Genomic DNA, 15236 nt, shown 5'->3' on the forward strand with positions numbered 1-15236 from the left:
CTTTGGAGCTCGCACATGCTGAAATTTTCCATAGCAGCGTATAGTATCGCAAAGCACCAACAAACACTTACCCCCTTGCCAAAAGTTCAAGTTGGGTATGTGAGTAGGTATTGTGATTATGAAAGGTGCTCATTATATCCAGTCCACCCAGCTATCTTATTGACTAACTGACACCAATGAAGTATTGGTATACGTCCCTAGCTACCGATACATGCAACGCAAAAGCATATGCGAAAACAATGTTTCCTCCCACTCCACCAAATCGCAAGCAAATAGAAAAACACACAGAAATAGAAACAAATATCATGAAATTGCAGAAGACGCCATGTGTAAATATCTCAGACCTTCTTCCTCCAGCCCATTTGTGTTTTCATCTCGGAATTTCGAGTTCATGCCGCGCTGCAAATTATCTTCCCCTTCTAGTGTCCTCCATGTACAAAGCTTGGTTTGAGTAATATCTAGTATATTCTCATCACTAACAGTAGATCTTGTGCGCGAAATCTAAAGGCGGACTTGAAGACTTATTCCTGAGCAAATCATCCATCCATCTTACTGCAAATGCGCGCCGAATCTCCTCCCCGCATCACCGCCTGGAAACAGATCGCCGGAAAAAACACCAGGCGTGGGGCTATTTCCCCTGCTAGCTGTATTGCTTCCCGGTGCCATGTTGCCCATTACTCTTGGTCTCGGACTCATGGTATTCATTCTTGGACTTCTTGGAACACTTGTACCGCGCGTTGTTCTACGTCCGTTCTGGTATGATTCCAATTGTCTACTGACGCTTTCCAGCATTCGTTCTCGTTCGGCAAGTTCTCTCTTGAGATCATTGATGGAATCGAGTTGTTGCTGTATGATTCCATCATGATTGACTTTTTGAATCTCGACACGAGCGGCGGAGGCCTCGCTTTGAAGGCCCTTGCGCTCGGATTGGAGCGTTGCAAGTTGGTTGCGCATTTCATGGTTTTGTTGGGAGTGTTCTTGATAGAGAGACGTTGCATAGTCAGCACGTTTTTCTGCACTCATGTGATTTTTCTTGAGACGTTCAATTTCAGCCTGTGCAGTACAAAGTTCGTCTTTCGTCTTTTGAAGTTCAGCTACGGAGGGAACAGCAGAGGTGACAAGAGAGTTTTGGGCAACGGCAAGCTCGTTTTTAAGTGAAGCATTTTCTTCACGAAGTTTTGTGACTGCACTACCTTGTATTTCGAGTTTCTTTTCATATTCCGATAGACGTTTCACGGCTTGAGCGTTTTCGTGTTCGAATCGGGCCCTCTCGTCAAGAGCTCGCTGGAATTTTGGTTGAATTCGTTTTATACTTCCTTCGTAATCCTCGCATCGACTACGCAATATTTTTAACTCCTTGTTGAGTTCCACCAAGTTCCCGTTCATAGTATTCAAATCAAGCTCTCTACCCTGTCTTGTGGGTGTAAGTCGCTGGCGCTTGAACGCAGTATCTTCGTCTACAGCATCAAAATTCTGAAATAGTTAGTATCGTGTTATGAGATAAGAAAGGCAAGAATGTACTTACAGACGGTCGCTTGGAACCAGGTTGTATTGTTGGTGCAGCTGGCGAGAACAAAGATTGTGTCAGTGAGTCCGATTGACGGTTGAAAGCTCCATAGCCAGGCAAGGGAATATCGATATCTGGCATGGGTACTATGGGCCAGGAAACTTCCATCGGATCTTCAAGAATGTACTCCGCAGCTGCTATGGCGGCCTGTTGTGGTTCAGGGTAGATAGTCGTATCTAAACGACCGACAACCTTTCGAGTTTGGGTGATGTATTGAACTAATTTATCTTTGCGTCTCGATGATCCTCTAGTAGGAATGCACAGTTCAATATGTTCGACAGAGTTTGTGGTGACAAGCCATAGTAAAGGTACGCGCTTTTCTGGATTTTTGGGGTCGAGAGGCAGAATCTGGTGATATTCATCTCTTACTTCAGAGGTCGGAAACGACGAATCAAATGCCAAAACCACGGAAGCAGGAGCGACAAGACAATCACGAACATCAATCCATGTGGGAAGTAGCGTGATCTGCATTGAATCTTTTGTAACCTTTTCCGGTGTCCCAGAAATATCGGGGCGACTGTAATTGTACTCCCTAAATCTGAAGAGTGCTTCGAGAATCGGTAGGATCATCTCTCGTGCTAATATCACCACGTGAACCTTAGTTGATCGAAGTGAGTCCAAGAATTGTTGAACAAACAAGAACTTGGTGCTGATAGTTACAGCATATCTAGCCTGAGTACTGTCATCTAGACTCTGAGTCGAAGACTCCTCCACTATTAAATCTTGATGATCACATATTAATTTCAATTCCTCGATCATCAAATCCATGGTTTCTGAATCTGCTGCTGTTGGCGACTCCCCCAGGAAAGATATAATATCATTTTTTCTATCTCTGACGGTAGTATCGTATACGTCACGAACTTGGTTCATCATTGGCAGCGGAATGATAAACTCATTTCGTCCCAGTTTGCGTACAGTCAAAATGTTTGGACTCATGCTTGGAGATTCGATTGAAGCTCTTGGCATGGAAGTTGCTCGATTGCGCGGCTTCGGTACATCAGTAATGTTATCCCGCATGGGTAATGGAAGATTAGATGAGGAGGTTGGCGGTGCAGTTGCTACTCGTGGAGGCAAGGTCGATGGAGATCTAGACTTTGTTGACCTCGCCCTCCTCTCACCGACGGCAAGATGAGAAACAGCTGACATCTTAGTGGAAGGCGAAGCTATCGCTGGCAAGTCACCACTGCTAGACCAAGCCAAGTCTGCCTGATCTTGCGAAAATAGCGGTTCTTGAGATTCTAACTGGGCGTTGTAAAGGCCTGCTTCGAACTCGATGCTCTCTAGTACTTGCGCCCCTGCGGAAGGCTCGGAGCCGGATGGCTGCGTTTGATGATCTTCAATGAGGGCAATGCGGTTACCGTTGTTGCTCTGGTTTCCTGATGCAGAGTTAGACTCTGAAAGATAGTGATGGTTGAGCTCCGGACTCGTGGGTGCAAGATTCGAGACTTGGGTATTGTCAACCTGCACGTGGTCTTTAGAGCCTTGTGACTCGGGATTTCCACAGAAATGGTCTTGAGATAAAGTTCTGGGAACTTGAGTGACGATTTGTGCCGCCTGCCAAGTCTCTTCTGAACTTGAGTTATTATTTGGGGCCGAGGGGAGTGATTGAGAACGTTGAGACTCGGAAAGCACAATTTCGGGTTGAGATTGACCAGCAGGCAAAGAAGAAGCACGGTCTTGACTACTAATGTGCGCGTCCACGCCTTGGGTTTGAGAACTAAAAATGATGTTGTAAGTTTTGATCGCATGAACGTGTCTCAAAGAATAATGCGAAACACAATTCCATAAAATAGGGACCGATAAACTAACCTTTTGGGAGGTGTATCGCTCACAGCATATGAATCAGGTATCTCCAACGACAATTGTGATTGTATTTGTGATTGCTTTCGAGTCTCAGACCGATCTGTCTCGCGCTCTTCTTCCTCTTCCTCTTCTGATGATTGACCAAGAATATTTTGAGAGTTAGGAATTGACGGCTTCAACGCCGGAGGAAGATCCGTGACGGGGGGTTGTTGAGACGATTCCTCCTCACTGGCTGCAGGTTCTAAGGGGGGCTCCGGTCTTAGATGTTGATGTGGTGTCAAGGATACCGGTGGGGCAGAATCCTGATCAATTGATGAGAATGAATTGTCAATTAGAAAACTGTCCGGAATCGAAGATGTTAAAGACGCCTCGTTTTGATTTAATTTATTACTAGAACCTTTTTGTTGCTCCTTAACGTTATGTTGTGTGATTCCAAGAATACTACGGCTAACACCTTTCCGGGTTCGGTCCGAAATCTCGGGTCGTACCGATTGAAGGTCTTCACTGTCACTTGCACTCCTCGGAATGGACGGATGGTATGGAGTAGAACGGGATAAGTATTGAGAGTCTGGCTCAATATCCTCGTCCCAGATAAACGCCGGAGCCGGTCTTCTACGTGGCAATACTCTTTGAGAATCTGGTGAACCTGGCGAATCTTGGGTTTGCACAGGAGAGGACGCTTGTAAATGTTCCTGGGAGTTTGAGTAATCTGATAGTTGAGATGACCTGACGACAGTATATTCGTTTGGATTTATATCTTTATTGAGAGTTATCACGATTGAAAGACCATTTCCAGGGCCCGAATCTTGGTCCTCGTAACTATCCTTGATCTCTCGGATCCTGTTCTTCGTTCCGACACTCTCTCCAACGGCTCTCTTGGAATTAGGACCCTGTCTTTCCTTTGAGAAGACAGTGACTTCAGCGTTGTGTGTTCTTCTCCGTTTCGCCGGGCGTATAGGTTCGCTATCTTGGGATTGGGAACTGTAATTTTGGATGGCAGGTCGATTTTGCCATTCATAAATTGCGGCTTCTGTAACATTGGCATAAGGTTCCTACGAGTATTCACTGGTCAGTTTGGAGCGCTTTGATATATGTTGGTTTGAGTTTCATCAATCATACCCAGGTCGGTTCGTAAGACTCCCCTGTTTCTGGATTGTCTCTCCAATCTATCAGATATTCCGTGATTTTTCCAGATTTTCGTTCATCCAATATGCCATTTATATCATATAGAGGAGGAGTGCTGTCTTTCTTCTTCGACCTCTTTTTAGAAGACTTCGATGATCGTACTGGAGATTCCGCGAGGTTCTTGCGCTTTAAGCGTCTTTGTCGTGGTATTCTTGGAGCTTTCGATTTACCTGCACGATCATTGTCTGATAGATCCATTAGTACGCGGGGTTTCTCTTGAAATTTGCAGTTCCATTGTCAAGCAGAGGTGAGAACATGCAACGAGAGGGGTGAGTCTTGTTTACGACAAGAATAACAAGAAAGGACAGGAACGAATGACTTTATTTGCTCTCCCATAGACCATGGCTTGTCTCATGTCTTCAATGTGAATCTTTGAAAGTTCAGCCTTGCAGGTGGATTATTTGCTATCTGTTATCTATTGGTTAACATGTGTTTGCTCAGTTTCCACATGGATCGGCTAATCTAAACTCCGAGGTGCGATAAGCATGATGGTGCAGCCTCACACAAGCAAGCAACTTTATATACGGACATGGTATATAGAAAGAGGACCATCTATCGATTTATCTTCCCTATGAGAATTTACTACAATATTGGACCTCCGTTTCTATTCTTAACATGACACAATGCCATGTAACTATATGCATCCAGCAGATGAATAGCCCTAAAGCCTCGAAGCCGAAAGAAACATGTGGGATTGTTCATGAGGAGAAAAATATATCATTACTAGTGAATAAAGCGAGATTTGGTGAAGCGAACTCAGGGAAGTGAAGTTCGAGATAATTACAAAACAATTTCTTCCATATGCTGAAAAAATGAGAAAAAGAAATAGGAAAAGATTTCAATTCCTATTCTCCTCATCAAGTCCAAAATTGGAGTCAGAATATGAAGCTTTTCGTTTTGGTGTGAGGGGCTATTTGGAAGAGGTATCGTGAGATTTTTATTTTTGTAGATATGCAACAAAAGTTTTGATATCTGAAAGACGCGATTTGATTGGGAGACTAGAGAGTATAAGAAGAAGCTAGTTTTGAGTGAATCTAGAGTGAAGTTGCTAAAGTAAAACCTCTTGTTAGCGAGCTTGAAGCGAATTCAGAGTGAAGTTGCTTGAGTGAAACTCTGTACAGAAAGAAACTTCAGTTTCGTCATTCAGTTGAAAGCGCGTGTTGGTTTCATGCTTCTTATCTTTCTACCTTGTGGTATCTCTAAGGTGTGAATTACGAGAGAGAACAAGAGTCGGAGAAGGGGTGGGAGGTGACGGGATAGTGAATATATGAGATGAGTATCAGATTTGTTTTGGTTAACGAGATAGATGGGTTTAGGCTGAATATGTAGACGAATTTGAATGGCTATCCAAAGTATTTTTAAAATGGGAAAGAAGCGGATTGGGAATGAATGTTGGTTAAAGAATCTCGTACAAGATAGCTGAATAGGATAGATTTGATCAGGTGATGTTTGATAACACTGGTGTTGTCAAGTTGCAACTACCCAGATAAATATCTAAGCAGGAAGTTTTGAGCCCAGTCAGAGTGATGAGCTTCCTTTCTTCCTTCTCAGCCATGATATTCATGTAAATTCATCTTTCACAAACCTTTTAGAACATCCTATTCTCTACGCTTCTCATCCACTATTGAATTTTTTTTCCTTTGATTGCAAGACATATGATTTCATACTACTGTATGAAGATACACCCACCATTAGGAGAATTTGATCATTTGATCATTTGAATGCGATTCTCGTCACTAGGCATCTTCCAACCACCCAGATTCCATACTGCTAACACGTACGCACACCAGGCTAAGTCCAAAGCCATCATTAGTGAATTAAGCTTGACTCAAAGAAATGGATATTGCAAGTCTTCTAAGCCCTGGAAACGGGGGAAGCGTCGGGGCCCACTCTAAAAGCTAGTTAAGGGCCAGCTGCTCCAATGAATTCAGCCTCTGCTCAAAGCGATCAATGGCTCAATAATGTGAACTCAACTGTACTCGAATCTGATGCATTTTTTGGAAACTAATGTACCCGTAAATAAGCTGATTGCTCAAGCGATATAGAATTTGGACAAAGTTACGCTTAATATGCTCAGGCATGGGACTTAGAATAAATATAATGATAATAAGACACTGCACTCTTCATTGTACTCTTTAATGCTTGATGCGCTTCGCGATTCACGGAATCATGACTAATCATAGGAGTATCCTATTAGCTACGTTTCTTTTGTAGTAGGCTTTTACGGAAGGGACTTACTAGGTAGACAGTAGGAGACTCTTACCATTAGTAGAGTCTCTATTATCAGAATGCATCTGATTCATGAACAGAATTAACCGAATGGGAAGTGAAACTTCTGTTTGATTGATTACAAGATAAAATTCAAGATTGATTTTCTAACTATTGAATGAGGGATACAAAAGACCTACTAAGATTTTATCCAATACAGTCAAATTTAATTATTAGTTAAAAAGATAATTTAGGAGTCTCTTGTTGGCATCACCTGGGTGGTGCTTATGATTTCTTCGTAATAGGTATGGTTTGATGTATTGTAATGTGTCCATATATTCCAGGTTCAGAGTCATATACAATACGCTCATGCGCTAGCGCGCTAGTGCACTCGCGTGTACATACTCGCTTGTATTACAACACTTCTACTCGAACTGATTTCATGTTTATAGATAAGTTTTACTAAGACATTACTCTTTCACTATAACCGATTACTAGTAATAACAATCATCAAAAACATTATCGGAATAGTGATTAAGCTGAACATAATTCTCTTAATCTGAGTCTAGAATTGCTCGAAAATCACAAAGTAGGAAACCAGCATGAGTTTTAACAATTCGCTTAGTAGTCGGGTTGAATCTTGCTCCCTAGCCTCTCAACGTTTTCAACCAAATTATTGTAAAACTTCCACACTCTAGCTTCATTATGTCACGTGCACAAAGCAGGAAGATAAATGCATCGATCCCCTTTGTGTGATAATCGATTTGTGAATTAGAACGCTAAATGGGAAGCGTAATGATCTTGAAACGTCGAGACTTTAAAGCTGGCTTAGAGCAATGCTGGGTGATAACACAGACAAAGGTTCAACCACAACTATAGGACGCCCACACTCTGAAAGAACTTCACGGTGCACTCCATAATACTCTAATCTTCCAACAGACTATGTAGAGATCCAAGATATCCCGCTCTGTTTCCAGTGCTCCCCAGAAAAACTTACGAAAGAGCCCCAAGACATCCAAGGTTATCTCTTCAAAGCTCTCCAGAAATCCACATTTTATTAGATTTCAATAGTGAAGTCAAAGAAAAGCGAGCTGGCGACAAAGCTTGACTTGAGATATAGATTCATATTTCTCGAAAGTCTAGTGAACAGATTGAAGAAGAAGAAGAAGAAGAAGAAGAAGAAGAAGAAGAAGAAGAAGAGGCAGAAGATGAAAGCAGTAAAGGGAATGATTGAAGCAAGACACAGCGAAGGTCTACAAACACTTCTCAAAGCCAGTTGGGCTCAGTCAGCCACTCCATTTAACCATCTCCAACAAGCTGAAGATGGCTAGCTTCCTCTTGATGTAGGCACTCTAGCGCTGTGCCGCGCTCATGTAAACGAATTCATTTCAAGATTACAATGGACTAAACGACAAGCGAGGATATTTCATCCCATCTGGTAGGCCAAAAGGTAGACGCTACCTTTAAAGCTCTTAATGAGGTGGGGATTGTTCTTTGTATAGTGTTTATTATTCTCTAGTGTAGATAATTGCTTCATTTCATTACCATGCCTTAAGACCTTTACAAATATAATAGAACTGATTTTTACCCAGATACCACGAAACCTGTTTTTGTGTCCAATTTAAAAATGAAAACGTTACCATTGGAAAAACCCATAGCTAAAGATCCCTTATGGAAACATGTGCAAAAGGGTCGATAATCTGGAGGCAGCCAAAGAATATTTTGCTCTCCTTTACTCGACCCTTCAGTTATCCAATGGTTTGATATGCCCCGTTCGAAGGCTGAGGATACCGCTAAACCTGCATGGTCTTCGAGCGACGCAAGCGATTCGCCTGTAGCTATGTCCCAAAGCCGACTTGTTTGATTATAGAAGCCTGAAACTATTTTCGTGCTATCTGATGAAAAAGAAATCGAAGTAGCTGAACCCGAATGATCCTGGAATGTTTGAAGCAATTTATTTGTATTTATATCCCAGACCCGAACCCAAATTGTCCTATTGAATCTATTGTTTGAGCGTGAAGCTATTTTTGTACCATCTGGTGAGAAAGCAATTGAATCAATCCAATTTGAATAATGACTCTGAAATATTTGAAGCAATTTGCCTGTAGCTGTGTCCCAAAGCCAAATCATTCCATCGTAAGAGCCTGAAGCTATTTTTGTACCATCTGGCGAAAAAGCAAATGATTTAACATGATTCGAATGACGAAGAATTTGAAGTAATTTGCCTGTAACTGCATCCCAAAACCGGATTGTTTTATCAAAAGAGCCTGAAGCTACTTTTGTACCATCTGGCGAGAAAGCAATTGATTCGACTAAGTCTGAATGAATTTGAATCATTTGAGATGCTTTGTCTGTAACTGTATCCCAAACCCGAACTAATTGATTACAAGAATCTGAAGCTTTTCCTCTACTATCTGGTAACAAAACATTCGAAAAAATAGAATCCGAGTGAACTTTGAGCGTTTCAAGCGAGCCACACATAGCCGCACCCCGAAGCCGGACCCCCCCGCCATAAAAGCCTGAAGCTCCTTTTCTATTATCCGATGAAAAGGTAGTTGAATTAACCGAACCTGAATAACTCTCGAGCGTATGAAATGATTCGCTTGTAGCTATATCCCAAAGTCGAATTGTCTTATCAATAGAGCCTGAAGCTATTTTCGTATTATCCAGTGAAAAAGCAATTGAATAAACTGAACTCAAATGACCTTCAAGTATTTGAAGTAATTCGCCTGTGGTTGTATCCAAAAGCTTAATTGTTTCCGCACCTAAAGCTATTTTTGTACCATCTAATGAGAAGGCAATAGAATTAATTGGACTCGAATGATTTTGATGTATTTGAAGCAATTTACTTGTAGTTGCATCCCAAAGCCGGATTGTTCCATCACTAGATCTTGAAGCTATTTTTGTATTATTCGACGAGAGAATAATTTCATTAATTGAATAACTCTCAAATATTTGAAGCAATCTGCCTGTAAATATGTCCCATAATCGGATTGTTTGATCTCTAGATCCTGAGGCTATTTTCGTATTATCTAATGAAAAAATAATTGAATCTATTAGATTCGAATGACCCTGGAGTGTTTGAAGCAATTTGCCTGTAGTTGTATCCCAAAGCTTAATCACCTCAGTACCCGAAGCTATTTTTGTATTGTCTGGTGAGAAAGCAATTGAATTAATTGAATCCGAGTGACCTTGAAATGATTGAAGCAATTCGCTTGTAGCTGTATCCCAGAGCAGAATCGTTCCATCATTGGAGCCTGAAGCTACTTTTGTACCATCCAATGAAACCGAATAAACAGAGCTCGAATAGCCTTGAAATGATTGAAGCAATTCGCTTGTAGCTGTGTCCCAGAGCAGAATCGTTCCATCGCTGGAGCATGAGGTTATCTTTGTGCCGTCTGGTGAAAAGGTGATTGAGCGTAAAAAGGCAGTCGAGTTGACTGAATTGGAACGATCCTCAAATGTTTGAAGTGATTCACCTGTAGCTGTATCCCAAAGCCGAATCGTTCCATCACTAGAGCCTGAAGCTAGCTTTGTGCCATCTGATGAGAAGGTGACTGAATCGACCCAATCGGAATGACCCTCAAGTGTTTGAAGGGTAGAACTCCAATTAGACTGCGTTCTCGATATTCTATAAATCCAATTTGGAATATGTTCTTGAAAGGTTTTTCTAACAATACTATTTTCTGGAGCGAAGAAAAGAGCTGAGCAATATATCTGAAGAGGAGCTTGTTCAATTCCTGTTCGATTGTGAAGGACGAAGCGTTTAGCGTCATGTATGAGTGCATAGAGTTCGGAACCTCTGTTAGCCTTTATTATTTATTAGCTGAATTCCCAAGAACTATCAAATAGTATTAACACACTGGAACATAAAACTCGAGGGTATTTATTGCATTGATGCACTCTGAAGTTTTCCTCATCAAGCTCATAACCTCCAGCCAATATAGCAAATACTTTTTGAGGAATTCGTGAATATTGCTGTTATCTTGAATACGTTCTCTGTTTTGTTCACGATTGCCATCTCTTAAATGGTGAATCCAGTAAATACAGGAATACCGTATAGGAGTCAATGGATCGGGATCGAGCTGCTTAACTTCATCGATAGGAAAGCCGGAATACTGCAAGTCGTATATATCCTGCTTGAGCGTCTTGCTCATAGCGGTCATCGAATTTAGAAATACCTTGTTATGGACTTCGCTAATATCATTGGGAAATATAGTTTTAGTAGCCTTTTTCAAAAGAAAATCCTTCGCTGACTGGTGAACAAAGAATATACTTTGCTCTCGAATAATCAGAAAAGAACGACATAATTGTATGATTTGTTTTGGTAAGACTTCATCCAAATTGTTTAAAGATACCAGTTCGTCAAGAGTAATAGGTCGATATGTTATTACCATAATAGCTAGAACCTGAAAGCAGATATTGGTTATATATCCATCTCCTATATCTTTGATTTGCTGTAGCATTCGATGATATAGGGAGTCAAGCCCAGGAGGGAAGTTGTGTAGTTCCAAAGGCATGGGTAGTCGAGCATTCTCAAGATCTTGGCAGACCAAAGCCACCCAAAGAAAGGTTCCACTCGCATTTTTTATGAGATAGCGTTCAACATCATGATGCCTCTTTCCTGTATAGTTCTTTATTTTGGAAAGGTATTCGACCTTCTCTCGTATATATAGCTCGATAGCAGCGGATACTGATTCGTTATTCAACTCGAGACTGAGTCCGGTTCCCCGCTCGGCCCGTTGTAACTGCTCTTCAATTTCAGGCCAGTTCCGACTAGAGACAAGCCACTTAACACGAGAAGAAATGGACAAGCCTGAAACAATCAGGCTAAGTAATCGCGATAGGTCATTTTGACATTCGTCAAGTCCATCAATGATCAAGATTGTTGGCTTCAAGCTCTCATCCTTTAACATGGCCTTGAGAATCGCAGAAAGAGCTGTGAATGTATTGGTATCTTTGAACAGATTTTCGCCAGCCACCTCAAATTTCTCTTGTAAATGCGAGGAAAGCGCAGGTTGTTGACTTATAAGCATATAGATGAGGCCACGTAGAACAGCTATAGCATTGTTAATACGTTCGTCGGTACCTTGGCAAAAGAAATAGGCTAAGATGGCCTCATCCGATCTCTGCAGCTCATTTATTATACCACAGAGCAACATAGTCTTTCCCTTGCCAGGATCTCCTTTGATCCACAACAGGGAATTGTCTTGATTGTAGCGCCATTGTTGGAAATCATTGTTATCGAAAATCCAGTTGGATACATTTCCGAGTAGTCCTCCTTTAGTCTCTTGGATACGTTCTTTGTCCGCTTGTGGATCCGTAGTCCGCAAGGCAGCTAAACAACGATTTCTCTGGGCGGTAGCTGTAGCATTGTAAGGCTGGTGAAGCTGAGCACCTGCAATATAATGTCAATTGGATCAGTAAAACGAAAAGAGTTTTTGACCAACCTATTCGAAAGTCACCTCTCATTTTATGATTTATTTTTTTTGTTACCCTCAAGATTTCTCGCTCCAACATATTTTCGAACTTTTCTGGTGGAGTATTCGACTCAAATTTGGTGCAGATTTTATAGCATTGTTTAAGCGCGTTGATATGCTCCCAGTCTTCGGTATAGACTTGACATAGTAGTTTCAGAAATGCTTCATGTTTGAGACTCATTGAGTTCGTAGGTTGGTCATTCGACTTGAGGCTGATCGATACCCAAATACGATCGTCAGTCTCGAAAAATGGAAGATAATCGATATTATCCCCACTGAGCAAGACCGGGATGATCCCATGGTTTCTTCCCATATGAATAGAGCGAATCTCCAAGAAAGCTAGTTCAGTGAGCACACGGTGATAACCATCTTTTGTTCTATATTCCTTTGCAATTTTTCGTATTTCTTCCTTGAATTCTTCCAAACCACCCAAAGTCTTAAGGCGACATTCTTTTTCAAACTTAAAATAAACTTCTTTGATATCTTCGATGTATCCCTTCATCCTCTCATCTTCGAGATAGTATTGAATCACTTCTGAACAGAACATAATGACTCTGTCGACACTCTTGATATCATGACTGTCCTCCACTTCGACAAACCTTGGTAGTAAACAGAATTGGTTTGATAGTATATCACTTCCTGCAGTGCCGTTCTCGCGACCATACCAATACTGAAATGGTGATCGGTCGCCAAATACTTTTGATGTACCGACTTTCAACCATTCGAAGATCTCTGCAACAAATTCATGTTCTGCGGCGTGTGCATAGACAGGAAAGACTGTCGGGGAATGTTTTTGGGAAAGGATATCTAAATCGGAAATCTCCTCGAGAATTCTTTTGAAGGTCCGGTCGTGCCCTACAGGGTGTTAGATTTAATTGTTATAATGTTTAGTCAAGAAATGTTCACATACGTTGTAGCATATACTGTTCAGAAACACCCTTAGACAACCCTTGCAAAGCCATCACGTTGAATTGGGTTCTAGCTCCACAAATATCTAAGAGAATAAATCTATAGATATAATGTAAGACTTCAGCATGAATCGATTGATATCTTTCAACATCTTAAATCCTAACTCACAAGGCTATATTGGCTACATTGTAGAGTAGCAAGGATCTCAAGACGAGCCACTTTACAATGTACCCAACTAGATACAGGCCTATATTATAGGTGGTTTTCAAAACAACCCAACTACACATATTCCCCAGGTGTAGCCTGGTGGGCCTATTCCCAACCTGTTGGTGCGTGACCGAAGATCATCAAAAGCACCGTTGATGGCCTTGCTCGCCTTGGCAGACTCAACGACAAACTTAGCCTGATAGAAAATCAAGAAAAAAGCTTGTGGTTTGGTATAGATTCTAGGATCTCATCCTGCTTGAACAATATATTGTTCTAACACTTATTCGACACTATTTTCAGAAGTCCCACTTTGTGGCTTTTACCACGCAAGACACCTGCGATCGTTCAGGCATTTCAGCGCTTCCAAATCACAATGATTCAGCATCATCAATCATCAATCACGAATCGTTAGACTAGTCGATTCGGTACATGCAAACGGATCAAATCCATAGCTTATGTGACATGCACGTGTCGTATTAATATCTTTATGTTCAGAAGTCCGAATCGATCTTGTGATAATACGAAATAATCAGATTCCCAAATAGTCACGTGATAATACGCTGGCCTTGTGATAGGAAAGATATGTGTTTGATTATTGCCTGACTTTAAGGATCCTCTTGGTTCCCGTGCTTGTGCTTTTACTCCTTGCTTCCCCATTCCGTCGTCTTCGTCATCTCTGTATTCTTCTATCCTCTATCTCTACTTCCATTGTGGTAGTCTTCCAGCACCTGCTGCTTAAACAACCCCGCTACTGATAGTTCTTCAGTACTGCTTAGAACAACCCCATTCCGCCCGATATCCTTGTCAGTAGCCCGAGTAAATTATCAGTCTAATGTTGTGATGTGGTAGAAATTGTGAATTCGAAAACGAAAACGGGGAAAGGGAAATGTTTAAATAAATATGGTATGAGGGATACCATATTGAAAATTCCAATTTCCAACATGATTAGAATAGAAGGTAGTCGATTGTCATCTTCCCAAAAAATGACGGAAGTCTATTTTCAGATCCTGAAGTATTTCAGGAAAGAAACTTTTTTTTTTTTTAAACAAAAATCCGTAATACGAAAATGAGGATATAACCTCAATGTGTTCGTTTACGGAAAACGATTTATGGAAAACTATTTTAAAAGCAGCGGCTGTCGGGAGTACATTAATGTTTTTTCCGACAGCCACATATCAAAAAACGGGCTTGTGGTTTAGTGGTATAATGTTCCCTTAGCATGGGAGAGGTCCGGCGTTCGATTCGCCGCTAGTCCATTATTAGTAATGATACGCATCATTACCTTTTGCTGTTCTTGAGGTCTGAAATTGAACATGCTGTAGAGCTTTGGCGTTGGAGAAGCATCATTTTTGTTTCTTCGGGAAGATGTGAAGTGGCAGTGCTCACGGTCAGACTATTCTGTTCGGCATGCATGATTTTCCTGCTGTGACAGAGGGCTGTGTCGATGGTAAGTGGGTAAAAGGAAGAGGGGTGAAGAATTTTACTCGAGGTTTTACATGTGACTTTTGCTCCCAAAATGATCCTTGGGATGCACTTGATTCCTCAGAACAGATTACTTACTAGAACTAAATATGGTAAAAGCATATAAAAGTATACAGAGTAGTTGGTAATCTTTCAAAAACTGAGACGCCCCTTTACCCACAGATAGGAGGAAAGAAAAATGATACTGATAGCAGTAATCGTAATGAATGGATTTCATACTAATTTTTCAAAACCCAACCCAAGCCATTATTAATAGGTAACCAATCAGACGCCCCAATACCCAACCATTATGAGTAGCTCAAAATACCCGTTTGTGTTACGACGGATTAGTAACAGGCTGTAGAATCACCAACGTATAGGCTATAATGGTATTATAGGCCTCAGTGATTCAGCTG

At 41.3% G+C, this 15236-nt stretch overlaps 2 protein-coding genes across 2 annotated transcripts; both read right to left on the reverse strand.

Annotated features, from left to right (window-relative positions):
• Nucleotides 1-98: 98 nt before the first annotated feature.
• BCIN_02g04270 (hypothetical protein) lies at nt 99-4945 on the reverse strand. Its single transcript, XM_001552831.2, has 4 exons — nt 4490-4945; nt 3377-4422; nt 1526-3284; nt 99-1473 (listed from the first exon to the last, which is right to left on the reverse strand). The coding sequence occupies exons 1-4, from the start codon at nt 4751-4753 to the stop codon at nt 550-552; spliced, it is 3993 nt and encodes a 1330-aa protein (XP_001552881.1). The 5' UTR covers nt 4754-4945; the 3' UTR covers nt 99-549.
• A 3306-nt stretch (nt 4946-8251) lies between these two features.
• Nucleotides 8252-13359, reverse strand: BCIN_02g04280 (hypothetical protein). Its single transcript, XM_024691304.1, has 5 exons — nt 13321-13359; nt 13154-13251; nt 12214-13098; nt 10627-12161; nt 8252-10573 (listed from the first exon to the last, which is right to left on the reverse strand). Exons 2-5 carry the CDS (start codon nt 13203-13205, stop codon nt 8348-8350), a joined length of 4698 nt encoding a protein of 1565 aa, XP_024547074.1. The 5' UTR covers nt 13206-13251; nt 13321-13359; the 3' UTR covers nt 8252-8347.
• Nucleotides 13360-15236: the final 1877 nt, after the last annotated feature.

Source organism: Botrytis cinerea, chromosome 2, assembly GCF_000143535.2.
Source record: "Botrytis cinerea B05.10 chromosome 2, complete sequence".
NCBI classification, from domain to species: domain Eukaryota; kingdom Fungi; phylum Ascomycota; class Leotiomycetes; order Helotiales; family Sclerotiniaceae; genus Botrytis; species Botrytis cinerea.

What these genes read in the sequence shown, in the direction of transcription:
- BCIN_02g04270 (XM_001552831.2), bottom strand. Translation starts at nt 4,753, where the DNA reads ATGGATCTATCAGACAATGATCGTGCAGGTAAATCGAAAGCTCCAAGA. An exon ending in AGCGATACACCTCCCAAAAG is followed by an intron (nt 3,285 to 3,376) that starts GTTAGTTTATCG and finishes CATCATTTTTAG; the next exon opens with TTCTCAAACCCAAGGCGTGG. An exon ending in CTGGTTCCAAGCGACCGTCT is followed by an intron (nt 1,474 to 1,525) that starts GTAAGTACATTC and finishes TAACTATTTCAG; the next exon opens with AATTTTGATGCTGTAGACGA.
- BCIN_02g04280 (XM_024691304.1), bottom strand. Translation starts at nt 13,205, where the DNA reads ATGGCTTTGCAAGGGTTGTCTAAGGGTGTTTCTGAACAGTATATGCTA. An exon ending in GAGAGGTGACTTTCGAATAG is followed by an intron (nt 12,162 to 12,213) that starts GTTGGTCAAAAA and finishes ATTATATTGCAG; the next exon opens with GTGCTCAGCTTCACCAGCCT. An exon ending in CCCTCGAGTTTTATGTTCCA is followed by an intron (nt 10,574 to 10,626) that starts GTGTGTTAATAC and finishes TAAATAATAAAG; the next exon opens with GCTAACAGAGGTTCCGAACT.